We start from the raw sequence: 20119 nt of genomic DNA, 5'->3' as shown, positions 1-20119 counted from the left end.
GAAAGTTTCTTCAAGTGCAGTCGCAAAAACCATCAAGCGCTATGATGAAACTGGCTCTCATGAGGACCACCACAGGAATGGAAGTCCCAAAGTCACCTCTGCTGCAGATGATACGTTCATTAGAGTTACCAGCCTCAGAAATTGCAGCCCAAATAAATGCTTCACAGAGTTCAAGTCACAGACACATCTCAACATCAATGTTCAGAGGGGACTGTGTAAATCAGGCCTTCATGGTCGAATTGCTGCAAAGAAACAACTACTAAAGGACACCAATAAGAAGAACAGACTTGCTTGGGCCAAGAAACATGAGCAATGGACATTAGACAGGTGGAAATGTGTCCTTTGGTCTGGAGTACAAATTTGAGATTTTTGGTTCCAACTTTGTGAGACGCGGTGTGGGTGAACGGATGATCTCCACATATATAGTTCCCACCGTAAAGCATGGAGGAGAAGGTGTTATGGTGTTGGGGTGCTTTGCTGGTGACACTGTCTGTGATTTATTTAGAATTCAAGGCACACTTAACCAGCATGGCTACCACAGCATTCTGCAGCGATACGCCATCCCACCTGGTTTGGGCTTAGTGGGACTATCATTTGTTTTTCAACAGGACAATGAACCAACACACCTCCAGGCTGTGTAAGGGCTATTTTACCAAGAAGGAGAGTGATGGAGTGCTGCATCAGATGACCTGGCCTCCACAATCCCCCGACCTCAACCCAATTGAGATGGTTTGGGATGAGTTGGACCGCAGAGTAAAGGAAAAGCAGCCAACAAGTGCTCAGCATATGTGGGAACTCCTTCAAGACCGCTGGAAAAGCATTCCAGGTGAAGCTGGTTGAGAGAATGCCAAGAGCGTGCAAAGCTGTCATCAAGGCAAAGGGTGGCTATTTGAAGAATCTCAAATATAAAATGTATTTTGATTTATTTAACTATTTCTTTGGTTACTACATGATTCCATATGTGTTATTTCATAGTTTTGATGTCTTCACTATTATTCTACAATGTCAAAAAAATAGTAAAAATAAAGAAAAACCCTTGAATGAGTAAGTGTGTCCAAACTTTTGACTGTACATAAAGCTTTTCACAAAGCAAACTTTCATTACCAGAATGATAATATTTACACCTATTTCCAACACATGCGCACAAACACACAGACACAAATCATTTTTAAAACCAGCAGGGTATAGCATTTTGCTCAAAAAAATACACATAAAGTCTATGAATAAAAAAATCTGAGAACAGTAATATTTTACACACACATGAAGGTACCCATACGAAATCATTTCTGATGAAAAAACACAAATCTGAAACATTTATGTAAATAGCGTTTTGGAAATAAACTTAATTTGTTTGTTTTGTCCCACAGCAGACACTGTGATTCCTACTCAGATAACCCCTGTGGTGACATCTCCCTGGCCCAAGGAGGAGAGCTCCATGCCCACCACCCACAAGACTGGTAACCTTTCAACTCTCAGCTTCCCCTCTTCCAATCCTTACCATAACCATTAATGGGGAAAATTTAAAACTGAGCGTTTCGGGGTAGTCTCTTCGAAAAAAAAAAGGGTTCCAAAAGGGGTTTTCGGATGTCCCCATTGGAGAACACTTTTTGGTTCCAGGTAGAACCCGTTTTGGTTCCAGGTAGAACCCGTTTTGGGTTCCATGTAGAACCCTCTGGGAAGGGTTTATACATGGAACCCAATTGGGTTCTACCTGGAACCAAAAAGGGTTCTTAAAAGGGTTCTACTATGGGGACAGCCGAAGAACCCTTTTAGGTTCTAGATAGTTTAGGTGTTTTCTAAAAATGTAACCCAACACTTCCCTTTTCCTATGTAGCACCTCTGAATATTTCAACACTTTGTTTCATTTCAGTCGTTTAATTGTAGCTAAAAAAGTGTCAAATAAGCTGAAGGAAATGGAATGGATCCATCTAACCTGCTTCTACTGTATACAGTATAGTTTCCACTATGGAAATAACTCAGTGACTTGATTGTGTTATGTCCTTGATCGTTTTTTAAATGTATATATTACTGGCTGTAGGTCGATGTATTTTTTTCTTCAAATAAAGTAAATCAATCAACTCCTTAACTCCTCCCCCTCAGCGACCAACCCATCAGCCAAGGACCAACCGGATGACGGGAACACCCCTATTCTGATTGGCTGTCTGGTGACGATCATCCTGTTGCTCGTAGTGATCATCTTCCTGATCTTGTGGTGCCAGTATGTGTGCAAGGTGCTGGAGAAGGTAGGACAGACTATATTCTGGATACCCACATTGGTCATAACCCCCTTGACTAGCAGGTTGAACTGAGAAGGCAGCATGGGATCTGAAAGAAGTGAAGAGGAAATTCAGTAACTTTTCAGCAACAAACCTGATGAAGGCTAAGGGCCTGGAAAGTGTTTTTTTATTTTTTTGGAAATCTAAATAGAATAAAGAATCTGTCCGTTTTTTGCATGGGCTATGTCTTAATCCACCGCATCCTTCGATATTGGCCTTCCACACCGCGTCTCACAAAGTCACGGCGGTTGGAACCAAAAATCTCAAATTTGGACTCCAGACCAAAGGACAAATTTCCACCGGTCTAATGTCCATTGCTCGTGTTTCTTGGCCCAAGCAGGTCTCTTCTTCTTATTGGTGTCCTTTAGTAGTGGTTTCTTTGCAGCAATTTGACCATGAAGGCCTGATTCACACAGTCTCCTCTGAACAGTTGATGTTGAGATGTGTCTGTGACTAGAACTCTGTGAAGCATTTATTTGGGCTGCAATTTCTGAGGCTGGTAACTCTAATGAACTTATCCTCTGCAGCAGAGGTAACTCTGAGTCTTCCATTCCTGTGGCAGTCCTCATGAGAGCCAGTTTCATCATAGCACTTGATGGTTGTTGCGACTGCACTTGAAGTAAAGTTCTTGAAATGTTCCGTATTGACTGACCTTCATGTCTTAAAGTAATGATGGACTGTCATTTCTCTTTGCTTATTTGAGCTGTTCTTGCCATAATATGGACTTGGTCTTTCACCAAATAGGGCTATCTTCTGTATACCCCCCTACCCTGTCACAACGCAACAGATTGACTCAAACGCATTAAGAAGGAAATAAATTCCACAAATTAACTTTTAAGAAGGCACACCTGTTAATTGAAATGCATTTCAGGTGACTACCCCATGAAGCTGGTTGAGAGAATGCCAAGAGTGTGCAAAGCTGTCATCAAGGCAAAGGGTTGCTACTTTGAAGAATCTCAAATATAAAATCTATTTTGATTTGTTTAACACTTTTTTTGATTACTACATGATTCCATATGTGTTATTTCATAGTTTTGAAAACAGTACAAATAAAGAAAAACCCTTGAATGAGTAGGTGTGTCCAAACATTTGACTGGTACTATATATATAATTTATTGATCTTTCTTATATCTATCAGATATTGGACAGACACTTCAAAACAAACTTCCTTTTGATATATTTCTGGACTATCTGTTTTACCATGTATGAATTTCATTCAATGCATATCTATGCGTATCTAAGGCGAAATTCAATGTTTTATTAAATCATTGTTGTATATATATTTTTTATACTTACAGGGGTCCTAACATTCCACATCAAATAGCTAAATGATACTTTTTTATGACCATCTTAAAACAATTCCATATGTTAGCTCAGTAGAAATCCAACCCCCCGGGGCCCTTACACCTTAGTGCATTTAAGGGTTTTATAAACCAAATTCCACAGCCCTCCAAGAGATGCTGAGTTTCCTCCTCACTTCAATTTGCTCCTTAATTTATGCGCCTTGAAGAGGGAGGTAGCGGTAATGTTCCCTTCCCTAAAGACCCTGATCCCTGCCTGCCTCCCTCCCCAGGCTCCACGCCGTATCCTCGAGGAGGAGGTCACCGTGCGCCTGTCCTCCAGTAGTGACACCATTATTCTGCAGACCCCTCCCGTGCCCCCCCGGGTCTCTCAGATGGACCACCCGTACGAGCGCGTCTTCCTCCTGGACCCTCAGTACCAAGACCCAGCCGGCCTCAGGAACAAGCTGCCTGAACTGTCTCAGAGTGCAGAGACCTCAGGTAAACGCCTCTCCTTTTCTCTCTTCCTCTCCTTTCTCCTCCCCCCTTCCTCTTTCTTTCAATCAAAGGATCCGTGTTACTTCTTAGTCCTTATAGTTTGCATGGTGCTGTGACTGTTACTTGCTTCTCCTGCCTTACAAATCAAACTTGTTGATCATGCCGGCTGCTACTCTTGATTCTCAATATTCTCTGGAATGTTGTATGCTATGCATGCTGATCTGTTGCTCAGTTCTCTCTCTTCTTTACCTTCCAGTCCTCCTCCCTCTCCCTCTACCGTCTAGCCCTATGCCTCAGAAAATCCTGTCTATGACCTCTTCCTGACCTCTCGTCACGACCGAAGGCCCCTCTCGTGGTAAGAGGTGAAAGGTGTGCCAATATGAAGAGCCGGAATGGCCGCCCGAGGATGAGTGGAAATGTTGACTGTGTTATTTACATAATGCCAGTGTCTCTTTGTATTTCCGTTTTACTATCGGACTATAACATCAGAACGATATAGAATAGTATAGTGGTGGGGAGGGGGAATGTCCTCCTTGTCAGGATTTGAGTCTATAGTCCCTTCTGCGTTCCTGTCTGGGACTGCCAGGGTCTGTTACTGTCTGGGACTGCCAGGGTCTGTTACTGTCTGGGACTGCCAGGGTCTGTTACTGTCTGGGACTGCCAGGGTCTGTTACTGTGTGGGACTGCCAGGGTCTGTTACTGACTGGGACTGCCAGGGTCTGTTACTGTCTGGGACTGCCAGGGTCTGTTACTGTCTGGGACTGCCAGGGTCTGTTACTGACTGCCAGGGTTTGTTACTGTCTGGGACTGCCAGGGTCTGTTACTGTCTGGGACTGCCAGGGTTTGTTACTGACTGGGACTGCCAGGGTCTGTTACTGACTGCCAGGGTCTGTTCCTGTCTGGGACTGCCAGGGTCTGTTACTGACTGGGACTGCCAGGGTCTGTTACTGTCTGGGACTGCCAGGGTCTGTTACTGACTGCCAGGGTTTGTTACTGTCTGGGACTGCCAGGGTCTGTTACTGTCTGGGACTGCCAGGGTTTGTTACTGACTGGGACTGCCAGGGTCTGTTACTGTCTGGGACTGCCAGGGTCTGTTACTGACTGGGACTGCCAGGGTCTGTTACTGACTGGGACTGCCAGGGTCTGTTACTGTCTGGGACTGCCAGGGTCTGTTACTGTCTGGGACTGCCAGGGTCTGTTACTGTCTGGGACTGCCAGGGTCTGTTACTGACTGGGACTGCCAGGGTCTGTTACTGTCTGGGACTGCCAGGGTCTGTTACTGACTGGGACTGCCAGGGTCTGTTACTGACTGCCAGGGTTTGTTACTGTCTGGGACTGTTCTCATTTCATCCTTAGCTTTATGATTCTGGGACCGTGTTCAAAACGTAGAGTAGGACTGCTGCTCTAGGATCAGTTTAGCCTTTTAGATCATAATGAATGATAATAAGATTACTTGGACAAGGGGGACCTGATCCTAGATCCTAGATCAGCACTCCTGCTCTGAGATGCTTTATGAATACAGGACCTGGTTATCATAACAGTCAGGAGCTTAGCCCAAACTTTCACTCTCTCTTTGTCTTTCCCCCTCTCTCCTCCTCCCCCTCTCTCCACCTCCCCCTCTCTCCTCCTCCCCCTCTCTCCTCCTCCTCCTCCCCCTCTCTCCTCCTCCCACTCTCTCCTCCTTCTCTTCATCCTCCTCTTCCTCCCTAACATTCTCCTTCCTCCTCCTCATCCTCCCTAACATTCTCCTTCCTCCTCCTCATCCTCCCTAACATTCTCCTTCCTCCTCCTCATCCTCCCTAACATTCTCCTTCCTCCTCCTCATCCTCTCTATCATTCTCCTTCCTCCTCCTCATCCTCCCTAACATTCTCCTTCCTCCTCCTCTCTCATTCTCCTCCTCCCCCTCTCTCCTCCTCCTCCTCCTCTTCCTCCCTAACATTCTCCTTCCTCCTCCTCCCGCTCTTCCTCATCCTCCTCCTCCTCAGCGTGTGGTGGGGGCTATGCGGAGCCCGATGTCACCCAGTGCACGCCTCATCAGTGCTTCCAGAGTAGCGTGCCGCACTACGCCGAGACAGACATCGTGAGCCTGCAGGGTGTGACGGGCAGTAACATGTATGCCGTGCCAGCGCTCACCGTCGACTCGCTCACCCGCAAGGACATCTCCGTGGCAGAGTTTCCCCGCCACCGGCTGCTCTTCAGGGAGAAGCTGGGGGAGGGACAGTTTGGAGAGGTGAGGACCTTCGTACTGTATAAGTTCTTGTTGACATACACACAGACAACTGCAGATTAGTAAAGTATTTTTTGAGTCCCTAATCTAAAGTGAGCGCTATCTATACTTTTTAAAGAGTTTATAAATGTTTTGAGTGACCAGTGTAATGTCTCACAAAAAGATGGGCATGCCATTGGTAGACATTCCTGCAGTACCTGGTAAAATAACAAGCTTACAACACAGGATGTTTAATGAACTATATGCATGTGTGAATAACTAGCTTACTAACATTTACAAATGTGGGAGTAATGATTAATAAATGATGAGCAAACTGTTTGCAAATGATTATAAATGGTTTATTATGGACCCTGTGCAGGTCCACCTGTGTGAGGCTGAGGGTCTGCCTGAGTTTCTGGGGGAGGGCGCCCCCCTTCCCGACCGGGATGGACGGCCTGTACTGGTGGCAGTGAAGCAACTGAGGGCGGACGCCACGAACAACGCCAGGTGTGTGTGTGTGTTTGTTTTGTGTTCACCAGGTGTGTGTGTGTGTTTGTTTTGTGTTCACCAGGTGTGTGTGTGTTTGTTACTGTGCATATTGAAAGTCTTATAGAGCAAAGATGACAGAATTGTTTGATCACAGTCATTTCTGCTCTCACAAGAACATGTGAATATTCCTACTTACAGTACACTATGTGTATGCAGAGCTACGTTCTTCCTACTTACAGTACACTATGTGTATGCAGAGCTACGTTCTTCCTACTTACTGTACACTGTGGGTATGCAGAGCTACGTTCTTCCTACTTACTGTACACTGTGGGTATGCAGAGCTACGTTCTTCCTACTTACAGTACACTGTGGGTATGCAGAGCTACGTTCTTCCTACTTACTGTACACTGTGGGTATGCAGAGCTACGTTCTTCCTACTTACTGTACACTGTGGGTATGCAGAGCTACGTTCTTCCTACTTACAGTACACTATGTGTATGCAGAGCTACGTTCTTCCTACTTACTGTACACTGTGGGTATGCAGAGCTACGTTCTTCCTACTTACAGTACACTGTGGGTATGCAGAGCTACGTTCTTCCTACTTACTGTACACTGTGGGTATGCAGAGCTACGTTCATCCTACTTACTGTACACTGTGGGTATGCAGAGCTACGTTCTTCCTACTTACAGTACACTATGTGTATGCAGAGCTACGTTATTCCTACTTACTGTACACTGTGGGTATGCAGAGCTACGTTCTTCCTACTTACTGTACACTGTGGGTATGCAGAGCTACGTTCTTCCTACTTACAGTACACTGTGGGTATGCAGAGCTACGTTCTTCCTACTTACTATACACTGTGGGTATGCAGAGCTACGTTCTTCCTACTTACTGTACACTGTGGGTATGCAGAGCTACGTTCTTCCTACTTACAGTACACTATGTGTATGCAGAGCTATGTTCTTCCTACTTACAGTACACTATGTGTATGCAGAACTACGTTCTTCCTACTTACAGTACACTATGTGTATGCAGAGCTACGTTCTTCCTACTTACTGTACACTGTGGGTATGCAGAGCTACGTTCTTCCTACTTACTGTACACTGTGGGTATGCAGAGCTACGTTCTTCCTACTTACAGTACACTGTGGGTATGCAGAGCTACGTTCTTCCTACCTACTGTACACTGTGGGTATGCAGAGCTATGTTCTTCCTACTTACAGTACACTGTGTGTATGCAGAGCTACGTTCTTCCTACTTACTGTACACTGTGGGTATGCAGAGCTACGTTCTTCCTACTTACTGTACACTGTGGGTATGCAGAGCTACGTTCTTCCTACTTACTGTACACTGTGGGTATGCAGAGCTACGTTCTTCCTACTTACAGTACACTGTGGGTATGCAGAGCTACGTTCTTCCTACTTACTGTACACTGTGGGTATGCAGAGCTACGTTCTTCCTACTTACTGTACACCGTGGGTATGCAGAGCTACGTTCTTCCTACTTACTGTACACTGTGGGTATGCAGAGCTACGTTCTTCCTACTTACAGTACACTGTGTGTATGCAGAGCTATGTTCTGACCTGTGGTATTCTAACCCCCTCCCCAACACACAGGTACGACTTCTTGAAGGAGATCAAGATCATGTCGAGGCTCAACGACCCCAACATCATCCAGTTGCTGTGTGTGTGTGTGAGCTCGGACCCCCTGTGCATGGTGACTGAGTACATGGACAACGGAGACCTCAACATGTTCCTGTCCCAGAGAGAGATGGAGAGCACTCTGACCCATGCCAACAACATCCCCTCGGTCAGGTGAGACCATCCCCCTCTCACCACGCCCACCCCTTGGTCTCCTCCCCTCTCGCCATGCCCACTCCTCGGTCTCCTCCCCTCTCACCGCGCCCACTCCTCGGTCTCCTCCCCTCGCCATGCCCACTCCTCGGTCTCCTCCCCTCTCGCCACGCCCGCTCCTCAGTCTCCTACCCTCACCACACCCACTCCTCGGTCTCTTCCCCTCTCACCACACCCACTCCTCGGTCTCCTCCCCTCTCATCACACCAACTCCTGGGTCTCCTCCCCTCTCACCACACCCACTCCTCGGTCTCCTCCCCTCTCACCATGCTCCTCCTCAGTCTCCTCCCCTCTCACCACACCAACTCCTGGGTCTCTTCCCCTCTCACCACGCTCTTCCTCGGTCTCCTCCCCTTTCACCACGCTCCTCCTCGGTCTCCTCCCCTCTCACCACGCTCATCCTTGGTCTCCTCCCCTCTCACCACGCCCACTCCTCAGTCTCCTCCCCTCTCACCACACCCGCTCCTCTGTCTCCTCCCCTCACCACACCCACTCCTCGGTCTCCTCTCCTCTCACCACACCCACTCCTCGGTCTCCTCCCCTCTCACCACACCCACTCCTCTGTCTCCTCCCTTCTCATCACACCAAGTCCTGGGTCTCCTCCCCTCTCACCACACCCACTCCTCGGTCTCCTCCCCTCTCATCACACCAACTTCTGGGTCTCCTCCCCTCTCACCACACCCACTCCTCGGTCTCCTCACCACGCTCCTCCTCGGTCTCCTCCCCTCTCACCACGCCCACTCCTCGGTCTCCTCCCCTCTCACCACACCCGCTCCTCGGTCTCCTCCCCTCACCACACCCACTCCTCGATCTCCTTCCCTCTCACCACATTCCTCCTCTGTCTCCTCCCCTCTCACCACGCTCTTCCTCGGTCTCCTCTCCTCTCACCACACCCACTCCTCGGTCTCCTCCCCTCTCACCACACCCACTCCTCGGTCTCCTCTCCTCTCACCACACCCACTCCTCGGTCTCCTCCCCTCTCACCACACCCACTCCTCGATCTCCTTCCCTCTCACCACATTCCTCCTCTGTCTCCTCCCCTCTCACCACGCTCTTCCTCGGTCTCCTCCCCTCTCACCACGCTCCTCCTCGGTTTCCTCCCCTCTCACCACGCTCCTCCTGGCTTGGGAGGTCCAGATTTGAATTGGCCTGAATTAACCAATTCTCTCACCCATAGAAATCAAGGTAAATGACTCAATGATTCTATTACTACAGTATGCCCTCACCCACCCACACCCTCACTTCCTCCAACACCATTGTTGTACATTGATGTCTTCCTAAGCTAACACATTGGTTCTCTCTCTCTCTCTTCGCTATCTTTCTCTCTCTCTTTGCTATCTCTCCTCTCGCTCTCTTCGCTATCTCTCCTCTCTCGCTCTCTCTCTGCTATCTCTCCTCTCTCTCTCTTCGCTATCTCTTCTCTCTCTCTCTTCGCTATCTCTGCTCTCTCTCTCTTCGCTATCTCTCCTCTCTCTCTGCTATCTCTCTCCATCTCTCTTTTCGCTATCTCTCCTCTCTTGCTCTCTCTCTCTCTTCGCTATCTCTCCACTCTCTCTTTGCTATCTCTCCTCTCCCCCTCCCTCTCTCTCTTCTCTCTCTTCGCTATCTCTCCTCTCTCTCTCTCTTCGCTATCTCTCCTCTCTCTCTCTCTCTTCGCTATCTCTCCTCTCTCTCTCTCTTCGCTATCTCTCCTCTCTCTGCTATCTCTCTCCATCTCTCTCTTCGCTATCTCTCTCTCTCTCTCTCTTCGCTATCTCTCCTCTCTCCTCTCTCTCTTTGCTATCTCTCCTCTCTCCCTCTTTCTCTCCCCTCCCTCTCTCTCCCCTCTCTCTCTCTCTCTGTCGCTTCGCTATCTCTCCTCTCTCTCTCTCTTTACTATCTCCCCTCTCTCTCTCTCTCCCCTCTCTCTCTCTCTCTCTGTCGCTTCGCTATCTCTCCTCTCTCTCTCGCTCTCCTCTCTCTCTCTCTCTCTGTAGTTTGTCAGACCTCCTGCACATGTCAGTACAGATCTCGTCCGGCATGCGCTACCTGGCCTCTCTGAACTTTGTGCACCGAGACTTGGCCACACGTAACTGCCTGCTGGACCGCAGACTCACCATCAAGATAGCAGACTTCGGCATGAGCAGGAACCTGTACAGTAGTGACTACTACCGCATCCAGGGGCGAGCCGTGCTGCCCATCCGCTGGATGGCCTGGGAGAGCATTCTACTGGTGAGAAAGGATAATACTTTAGGGTCATTCCACAAAATGAGTCCCTTTTGGGTAGTTAACGTGGTGAAAAAAATTCACAAAATGTTAACATTCTGTCATGACAAGCACATGTTCAACCTAATAAAAACATGTTTTCCATCTCAAGAGGTTAAATAAAAAAAATGACTATAGTAAGTGCCAAATATGCTTATTAATAGCCAAATAAAGTAATAGGGTTGACCGTAAGAGAGTTGACCGTCACAGGGGGTTGACCGTAAGAGAGTTGACCGTCACAGGGCCATAAATAGGGTTGACCGTAAGAGAGTTGACCGTCACAGGGCCATAAATCCCCTTGTGACAGGGGGAATGGAAGCGTGTTGTGTGCAACAGGGGAGGGGCAATTGAATGCAAGCTTTACAAAAAAAATTTAAGACCCTGGCGGACTGCCAGTAAAATAACATTTCTAGCCTGTCTATCTATGGGTAACAGGTTTGACGTATTATGCTTGACCCTCTCAGTTTGGCCAAAAAGAGTAGAACCAGCTCACCTGCTTTTATAGTATAATTTGACTATTAGATGTTCGATGTTTCTATTTAAAAAAATATTTAAAAAGGAATAGTTTCACCTTATTAAAAAAGATAGTTCAGTTCACGTTACAGGGTTGACTTTAAAATGAGGGACATGTTTGGTTTTTTTTACATACAAATTAATCACTAATCACATTAAATAAATTATATAATCTTTAGAAATGAATCATCTTAACAAAATAATAGGGCTTTACTATGATGGTGTTGCTCTGAACCAGAGCATGTGAGCTGGGTTGAGCCGTTGGACCGCTCCAGCGCTCCACGTCCTTTCCAACTGCTCTGCTAAAAACCGCTCCACGCTCACAAGAAAAAAAAACTGCCGCTCCAAATTCGCTCCATTCATTAAAATCACAATTTAACCAACACCGATCTGTTTTTGTGACTACCTGGACCTACCATTTTGTTTTGAAGTATTGAAATGAATGGTATTGAATGGTATGGAATGAAAAGTATTTGAATAAACATGAAAAGGTGACTGTAAGAAGCGCACATCATTTCAAATAGGCTACATGTCATATTAAACAGCATATAAACACTCTAAATAGGCCAGGAGCCAGACAGGGAGCCTAAGAAGGAACAAAAATGAATTATTTAGGCTATATTATTTCTATTATTTCAAGGCTATAGCCTACAAAGAAATACATTGTGAAGCATTAGCGAGTGTGACGCAATAGCCTGGTAGGGACATTAAGCGCTCAGCATTTAAACATTTTCGTTGTATTAAATCATTATGGTCTATAAATTGTGCATATAGGCTGTGACTTACTTAGAATTAAATACAAATGTAAAACGAAAAAATGACTTATTAGTGCCTTTTTGAATTCATTTTTAGAATTCCTTTTTAGAAACATGCGTTTGGCCAGTCTGTGGCTTCAGGCTCATGCGATGGTGCCTGAAGAGCCGGCCAGCGGCGGATAATATCCTCTCCATGGTGCCTGAAGAGCAGGCCTAGCGGCGGATAATATCCTCTCCACACTTGCAGAGCCACTAGGGACGCTAAACACCCTTTTGGACACTCTTGCCAGGGTAGACCTAAAGTCTCGTCCAAAACAACACAGTCTGGTTCCAGTCTACACAAAACAACACAGTCTGGTTCCAGTCTACACAAAACAACACAGTCTGGTTCCAGTCTACACAAAACAACACAGTCTGGTTCCAGTCTACACAAAACAACACAGTCTGGTTCCAGTCTACACAAAACAACACAGTCTGGTTCCAGTCTACACAAAACAACACAGTCTGGTTCCAGTCTACACAAAACAACACAGTCTGGTTCCAGTCTACACAAAACAACACAGTCTGGTTCCAGTCTACACAAAACAACACAGTCTCGTCCAAAACGGAGATTTGCGAGATGATAGGAAAAAATTGTGTCACGGAATGAAGGGTACCCTAACAGTTTTCCTTGGGTTGGGTTTATTTCAATCCTGCCCACAGCTGGCAGCACCCAAGTAATCATCAATTCGGAGCACAGCTGCACATGACCTGATGGTAATGCCTATGGTAAATTTGGTTTGACATTGGATATCCCTATGGTGCTAGTGAGGTACCATCAGTAAATTACACAATGTACATGGGACAATATTAAGAAATGTCAATAGCTTCTAATTTCTATGATCTCAAACCGACAACAAATTGTAGAAATTAATTTACAAATATTGAAAGCATTTAATAACACAACTAAAAGATGTACAACATGAAAATGGGGTCCCATTTACATTGTGTAATTTATTGACAGTCCCTAACTAGCCCCAGAGATAGACTATCCAAAGTCAAACCAACTTTGCCATGGGTCGCACACCAGCCAGGCTGAAGCTAATTGGTGAAAGAAGTTTTGGCAGAGTGAATGTAGAAACATTTGCCACGTGCGAACACACACACACACAAGAGACACCCACATTAAACCAACCCACAAGACAACTCTTGTTTGGCTTCAGTCATGGCCGCTGCATTTCTTAATGACCAAGCCGAAAAACGATGCCAAATCAGAAAGTTCAGCCCCCTTTTTCTGATACTTTTTCTGGAAGATGTTTTCTAAGACCCCCTTTCCATCTGTTTGATGAAAAATCAAAGCCTTTGCTTATTCCCAATTTTTAGGATAGAAAATGATTGAAAAATGTGCTGTGTATATATGGCTTAATTTCACATTGAAACAGTGGTGTTGAGTGGATGAGAGATAGAGATTATGTAAATGTGAATATAAATGTGTTTCCTGAAAAGCTCATTCAGAACTCTTATGGAAGCTATAGGCAACCATTTTGAGTAGTTAAGTCAACCTTTATTTGGCTACATCTGGGTCCTATGCATTAGTGCACACCATAGCAAAACACTTATGAAAACCTGTCCCCCAACCCTGTTTGTCTATTGTCTTCAGTTTGGTGCCTAATCAATACCACTCAGATAGATCCCGTGGGTGTTGGTGTGAGGTTTAGGGTGAAGTTGTCCCTTGACGCTGATCTTGGGGTCAGTTTTTGCATTTTCCGCACTAATAGCTACGGTCAGGATTGGGGGAGGAAAAGCTGATCCTAGATCTGTACCTAAGGGAAACTTCACCATCTGTGTGGTTCCTCTCCAGGGAAAGTTCACCACGGCCAGTGATGTGTGGGCCTTTGGCGTCACCCTGTGGGAGATCTTCACTCTGTGTAAAGAGCAGCCCTACAGCCTACTGTCAGACGAACAGGTCATCGAAAACACTGGCGAGTTCTTCCGAAACCAGGGCAGACAGGTAAGTGATTTAATTGATTTAATTTATCCATTCATTCATTTATACATGGGGGGGACAAAAACATTGAAAACGTCAAGTGTTTAGTTATGAGAACAATACATTGGGAATTAAAAGAGCTTAAGCCCTTCTTAAATGGAGAGATTGTTATTGGGTACACTCTTAGAAAAAAGGGTTATTCGGCTGTCCCCATAAGAGAACCGTTTTTGGTTACGGAAAGGTTCTACCTGGAAGGGTTTCCTATGGGGACAGCCAAATAACTATTTTAGGTTTTAGATATAAACTTTTTTTCTAAGAGTGTAGAGAGAAGAGGGCGGCAGGTAGCTTAGCGGTTAAGAGCGTAGTGCCAGTAACCGAAAGGTCGCTGGTTCTAATCCCCGAGCCGACTAGGAGAAAAATCTGTCTGTGCCCTTGAGCAAGGCACTTAACCCTAATTGCTCCTGTAAGTCGCTCTGGATAAGAGCATCTGCTAAATGACTAAAAATGTAAATGTAAAAAAAAAAAGAGGGGTATCCAGGTACTGGATTCATCAATGCATAGGATAAAACATGTAATTAGGTGGAGTAGCTTAGCTTTGTCTCACATTCAACGATATGTAATTATTTTCCATATGGGTCAAATATTATTTTAGTCTTGTGCTCAAATTGTGTCATCCTGCATGCATAGTAAACTCCATTATATATCTGGACCTAACAGTAATGTTTTGGCACCCCATTTCCCCATCCACCCCATTTCCCAATTTTCTTCTAGATCTTCCTCTTCGCCCCACCGCTCTGTCCTCCCTCTCTATTTGAGCTGATGATGCGTTGTTGGGACCGCGACATCGCCGATCGACCCACCTTCGAGGGGTTGTACCAGGCCTTACGACCACACGTGGTCCAGTGAACTTTGAACCCTGGCAGTCCTGAGTGAGGGGTCCATTTAGCCTGAATTCTCTTCTCTTAATCCCTCTGACTGACAGACAGAAGGACAGACAGACATTTTTTTTTTTTACATTTTTGTCATTTAGCAGATGCTCTTATCCAGAGCGACTTACAGTTAGTGAGTGCATACATTTTTCATACTGGCCCCCCGTGAGAATTGAACCCACAACCCTGGCTTGCAAACGCCATGCTCTACCAACTGAGCTACACGGGACTAGACAGACAGACGTAAACAGACAGACAACGAGGAGGACTGGAAGAGGATGCAGCGATGTCATTTAGAGAGAGCAGGAAAATGGGTTGAGGTTATCACCTCGACAATGTGGACGACTTCTTTCACTTTCTTCAGTGATGGATCTTATCATTTTAAATCCATGAAAAGCTCTCACCCTTTTGTCTGTTCATGGTTTGTGTAAATTGAATTCTGTTCAGACATCTTTATACAGTATGTTGTGTTTTCATTTTGTTTTAGTAAAGAAAACATATTTTCCCTAAAACTAGGCCTAGTAAGAAATCAACAACTGGACTAATGCTTTTGTCTTCAGACCCTGTGGTTTTTTCATGTAAAGCACTGCTGCCTGGTTGTCTTCCATGTATCCATGATATGTTCCTTTTATTATCCCCACACTGGAGTTAGGACTTTGATATTTTTGATTTGTTTGACTCAGATTTTATTGTCCTTTTTGAATATGAATGTTATACAGGTCAGTTTGGATAAGGCCTATGGCTAAAGCAGAACTACTGTCATAGCTAGAATAGGACCCTAACCCTCTGACCCTGACCCTAACCCTGCTTTAGAGAGGGTTGGGGAGCCACAACGGACTGATGATGAGCAATAGAAAGCACTGTCCCCATGGAGATGCCTACCGCAAGGCACTGTCCCCATGGAGATGCCTACCGCAAGGCACTGTCCCCATGGAGATGCCTACCGCAAGGCACTGTCCCCATGGAGATGCCTACCGCAAGGCACTGTCCCCATGGCGATGCCTACCGCAAGGCACTGTCCCCATGGAGATGCCTACCGCAAGGCACTGTCCCCATGGAGATGCCTACCGCAAGGCACTGTCCCCATGGCGATGCCTACCGCAAGGCACTGTCCCCATGGAGATGCCTACCGCAAGGCACTGTCCCCATGGAGATGCCTACCGCAAGGCACTGTCCCCATGGAGATGCCTACCGCAAGGCACTGTCCCCATGGAGATGCCTACCGCAAGGCACTGTCCCCATGGAGATGCCTACCGCAAGGCACTGTCCCCCTGGAGATGTCTACCGCAAGGCACTGTCCCCCTGGAGATGCCTACCGCAAGGCACTGTCCCCATGGAGATGCCTACCGCAAGGCACTGTCCCCATGGAGATGCCTACCGCAAGGCACTGTCCCCATGGAGATGCCTACCGCAAGGCACTGTCCCCATGGAGATGCCTACCGCAAGGCACTGTCCCCATGGCGATGCCTACCGCAAGGCACTGTCCTCCTGGAGATGCCTACCGCAAGGCACTGTCCCCATGGAGATGCCTACCGCAAGGCACTGTCCCCCTGGAGATGCCTACCGCAAGGCACTGTCCCCCTGGAGATACCTACCGCAAGCTGTGCAGCCTTATCAGATAGCATTAAAGCTAATTAGCATTAATGAGATACCATTAGCTATCCCCTACAGAGATTCAGTCATCTGCGTTGTGAAGCTGGAGGCTGGTTAGCTCTGGTCCAGGGCGTTTGTGCGCATTCCAGTGGAGGAACACGCACTAACGGTGACGTGGACCAGAGCTAGAAGCTGGACAACACTCTTTGCGAGTATACAGTAGCTAGCATGTTGTTGTGGCCAAGCCTCTGACCAAACAGCTGTTGTGTTCACAGCTCCACCTTCAGATGAATTGAGCCATAGCAATAGAATTACTGCTGTATTTCCTGGCCACCGCTCCACCCATTATGGCCTCATTGCTTTGAATGGGTACGCCCGTTCTAGTAAATCTATTTCTATGATTGTAGCTGAGAATTAATGTGAGTTGAAGCTTGCTCACTGGCCAGGGATTGAAATGAAGGCTGAATTTAATTGTGGTTGTAAATATAATTGAAAGGGATCTCTGTGTAGATGACACATGTCCATGGGGAGATCAATCAATGTTGTCATGTTAGTGTAAAAGTTTTTAAAGTACATTTTACTTTTTTTGTTATTTCAAAACGTTAAGCCCCCCCTATTTTAAGTATATGTTTTTTTGTTGTCATTGTTGATGTTATTAACATTGATATTAATGTGTTGTGTTGTTCACCTGTACTGTATCTGATGCTTCAAAGTGTGTCTGTGTGTCTGCTGGGAGGAGGGGCTCTCTGCTTGGAGGAGGGGCTCTCTGCTTGGAGGAGGGGCTCTCTGCTTGGAGGAGGGGCTCTCTGCTGAAAGGTGGCTCTCTCCTGGGAGGTGGGGCTCTCTGGATGTGTTATGTGTATGTTTGACATTCCATAGAGCACTGGGGGAAGTGGTTCAACTTGGAGTGTGTTTAGATGCCCTGTTGTTGTGCAATACAATCTGCAACGCATGGAGAGGGGAGGGAGGAAGGGATGAAGGGGGAGAGAGGGTGGGGAGGGGGATGTCAGGAAACCACTAAACTCAATCTCCCAGAGGTCTTTGCTGAAGTGAGCCAGTGTTAGCTAATGTTCATTGTTAGAGATGAATCCCTTAATGCCGGTCCAGACAGAGCAAGTCATGTTTTTGTTTTCCAACATGGCCACCATGGTTGGGATTGGATAGAAGAAAGCTGATTATTGACCAGAGCTTTATAACAGTTCCCTCTCTGGAGTGGCTTTCTCCGCTTTTTGGATGACATGGAAGCACAACTGTGGTAAAGGGGTAAAAGGAGTGCTTTGTTCGAGCGTGCGTGTGGCGGCGGTCTGCTAGAGTTCGACTGTGCAACGTGTTCGCATGAGAGTGAAATAACCAAGTGTTAGTGTTTGAATGCGTAACGGGTGGTAATGATTGGTTGGTTTGGTGTCAGGTGATAGAGGACACTCCTTGATTTTCTCTTTTACTATTCATCACTTCCAGTTTATAAACTCTTCTCATACGTATGTGGCTGACTTGTACATAGTGTAGTCAGAGTAGATTTGTATAGTAATATATTGGGAGCTGAGGAGAAGATTCCAGCCCCATGATAGTTTTCCTCTTATCTTTTGCTTCTCTTTGTTTATCTTATTAAAATCAAACTTGACAAACAGTATCGAGCATTTTTTTTAAATTAAAAACAACAAATATTTGTTTTAAGTGAGAAGTAGAAAAATAAATGATGCCTACTCCACCCATGCTCTACCAAGGTTTTACAGCACACAGATTTGACCGGAGGATGCGAGCGGAGCTGGAGTGGAGGGAGGAGCGGAGCTGGAGTGTAGGGAGGAGCGGAGTGGAACTGGAGTGGAGGGAGGAGCGGAGGGAGGAGCGGAGCTGGAGTGGAGGGAGGAGCGGAGTGGAGTGGAGGGAGGAGCGGAGCTGGAGTGGAGGGAGGAGCGGAGCTGGAGTGGAGGGAGGAGCGGAGCTGGAGTGGAGGGAGGAGCGGAGCTGGAGTGGAGGGAGGAGCGGAGTGGAACTGGAGTGGAGGGAGGAGCGGAGGGAGGAGCGGAGCTGGAGTGGAGGGAGGAGCGGAGCGTAAATGCCAGCGGATGTAAAAATCAATTGGGAGTGTCCGCTTTCTCTCCCACTCAGCCACGAGCTCTGGTCATGCTCTGCCCAGCATTTTTCATTTCCTTCATCACTGTGCTTTTAATTAGACCTATTCTGTTGTATTTATTTAGCCTACACCACCACTAATGTGCAGAGATGTTAAAATGAGTCGACCAAGAAATAGGTTGCAGCCTGTGTAATATGATGGCAAGACAACCAATGAGCCCATGCAGCAGCAACGGAGAGGTTTTAGGTTCTATATAGGCTGTTTAAAAAAAAAGAGGAGTGCTAAAGTTGTCAATCAACTGTAAGATGTGAGCGTAACAGAGCCACAGTTACAATTAAAGCATCGGATCATCAATAGATTAGAGAAAAAAACTGTTTGTTTTTTAACACAGTGGCTACATAACCAATCACCTACAGTGAGGGAAAAAAGTATTTGATCCCCTGCTGATTTTGTACGTTTGCCCACTGACAAAGACATGATCAGTCTATAATTTTAATAATTATATAAAATAACAACAACAAAATCCAGAAAGACACATGTAAAAAATGTTATAAATTGATTTGCATTTTAATGAGGTAAATAATTATTTGACCCCTCTGCAAAACATGACTTAGTACTTGGTGGCAAAACCCTTGTTGGCAATCACAGAGGTCAGACGTTTCTTGTAGTTGGCCACCAGGTTTGCACACATCTCAGGAGGGATTTTGTTCCACTCCTCTTTGCAGATCTTCTCCAAGTCATTAAGGTTTAGAGGCTGACGTTTGGCAACTCGAACCTTCAGCTCCCTCCACAGATTTTCTATGGGATTAAGGTCTGGAGACTGGCTAGGCCACTCCAGGACCTTAATGTGCTTCTTCTTGAGCCACTCCTTTGTTGCCTTGGCCGTGTGTTTTGGGTCATTGTCATGCTGGAATACCCATCCACGACCCATTTTCAATGCCCTGGCTGAGGGAAGGAGGTTCTCACCCAAGATTTGACGGTACATGGCCCCGTCCATTGTCCCTTTGATGCGGTGAAGTTGTCCTGTCCCCTTAGCAGAAAAACACCCCCAAAGCATAATGTTTCCACCTCTATGTTTGACGGTGGGGATGGTGTTCTTGGGGTCATAGGCAGCATTCCTCCTCCAAACACGGCGAGTTGAGTTGATGCCAAAGAGCTCCATTTTGGTCTCATCTGACCACAACACTTTCACCCAGTTCTCCTCTGAATCATTCAGATGTTCATTGGCAAACTTCAGACGGGCATGTATATGTGCTTTCTTGAGCAGGGGGACCTTGCGGGCGCTGCAGGATTTCAGTCCTTCACGGCATAGTGTGTTACCAATTGTTTTCTTGGTGACTATGGTCCCATCTGCCTTGAGATCATTGACAAGATCCTCCCGTGTAGTTTTGGGCTGATTCCTCACCGTTCTAATGATCATTGCATGGAGCCCCAGGCCAAGG

At 46.4% G+C, this 20119-nt stretch overlaps 1 protein-coding gene across 2 annotated transcripts in view; it reads left to right on the top strand.

Annotated features, from left to right (window-relative positions):
* Positions 1 to 18230, top strand: part of ddr2l (discoidin domain receptor family, member 2, like) — a 55003-nt gene extending 36773 nt beyond the window's left edge. The window contains exons 9-17 of one of the 2 annotated variants that reach the window (XM_084200391.1): positions 1371 to 1457; positions 2101 to 2243; positions 3850 to 4057; positions 6041 to 6285; positions 6641 to 6768; positions 8367 to 8564; positions 10580 to 10814; positions 13956 to 14105; positions 14853 to 18230. In XM_084200391.1, the coding sequence (XP_084056517.1) occupies positions 1371 to 1457; positions 2101 to 2243; positions 3850 to 4057; positions 6041 to 6285; positions 6641 to 6768; positions 8367 to 8564; positions 10580 to 10814; positions 13956 to 14105; positions 14853 to 14987 (1529 nt within the window). In that variant the 3' untranslated portion in view covers positions 14988 to 18230. Of the gene's footprint in view, positions 1 to 1367; positions 1458 to 2100; positions 2244 to 3849; positions 4058 to 6040; positions 6286 to 6640; positions 6769 to 8366; positions 8565 to 10579; positions 10815 to 13955; positions 14106 to 14852 lie in introns of both variants that reach the window. The other variant, XM_084200390.1, reaches the window with a different exon arrangement.
* Positions 18231 to 20119: the final 1889 nt, after the last annotated feature.

The sequence above is a fragment of the Coregonus lavaretus genome (genome assembly GCF_964263955.1).
Source record: "Coregonus lavaretus genome assembly, contig: HAP1_SCAFFOLD_202, whole genome shotgun sequence".
Classification (NCBI taxonomy): domain Eukaryota; kingdom Metazoa; phylum Chordata; class Actinopteri; order Salmoniformes; family Salmonidae; genus Coregonus; species Coregonus lavaretus.
Note: the sequence above shows the minus strand (reverse complement) of the source record. Positions and strands in the feature narration are given on the sequence as shown.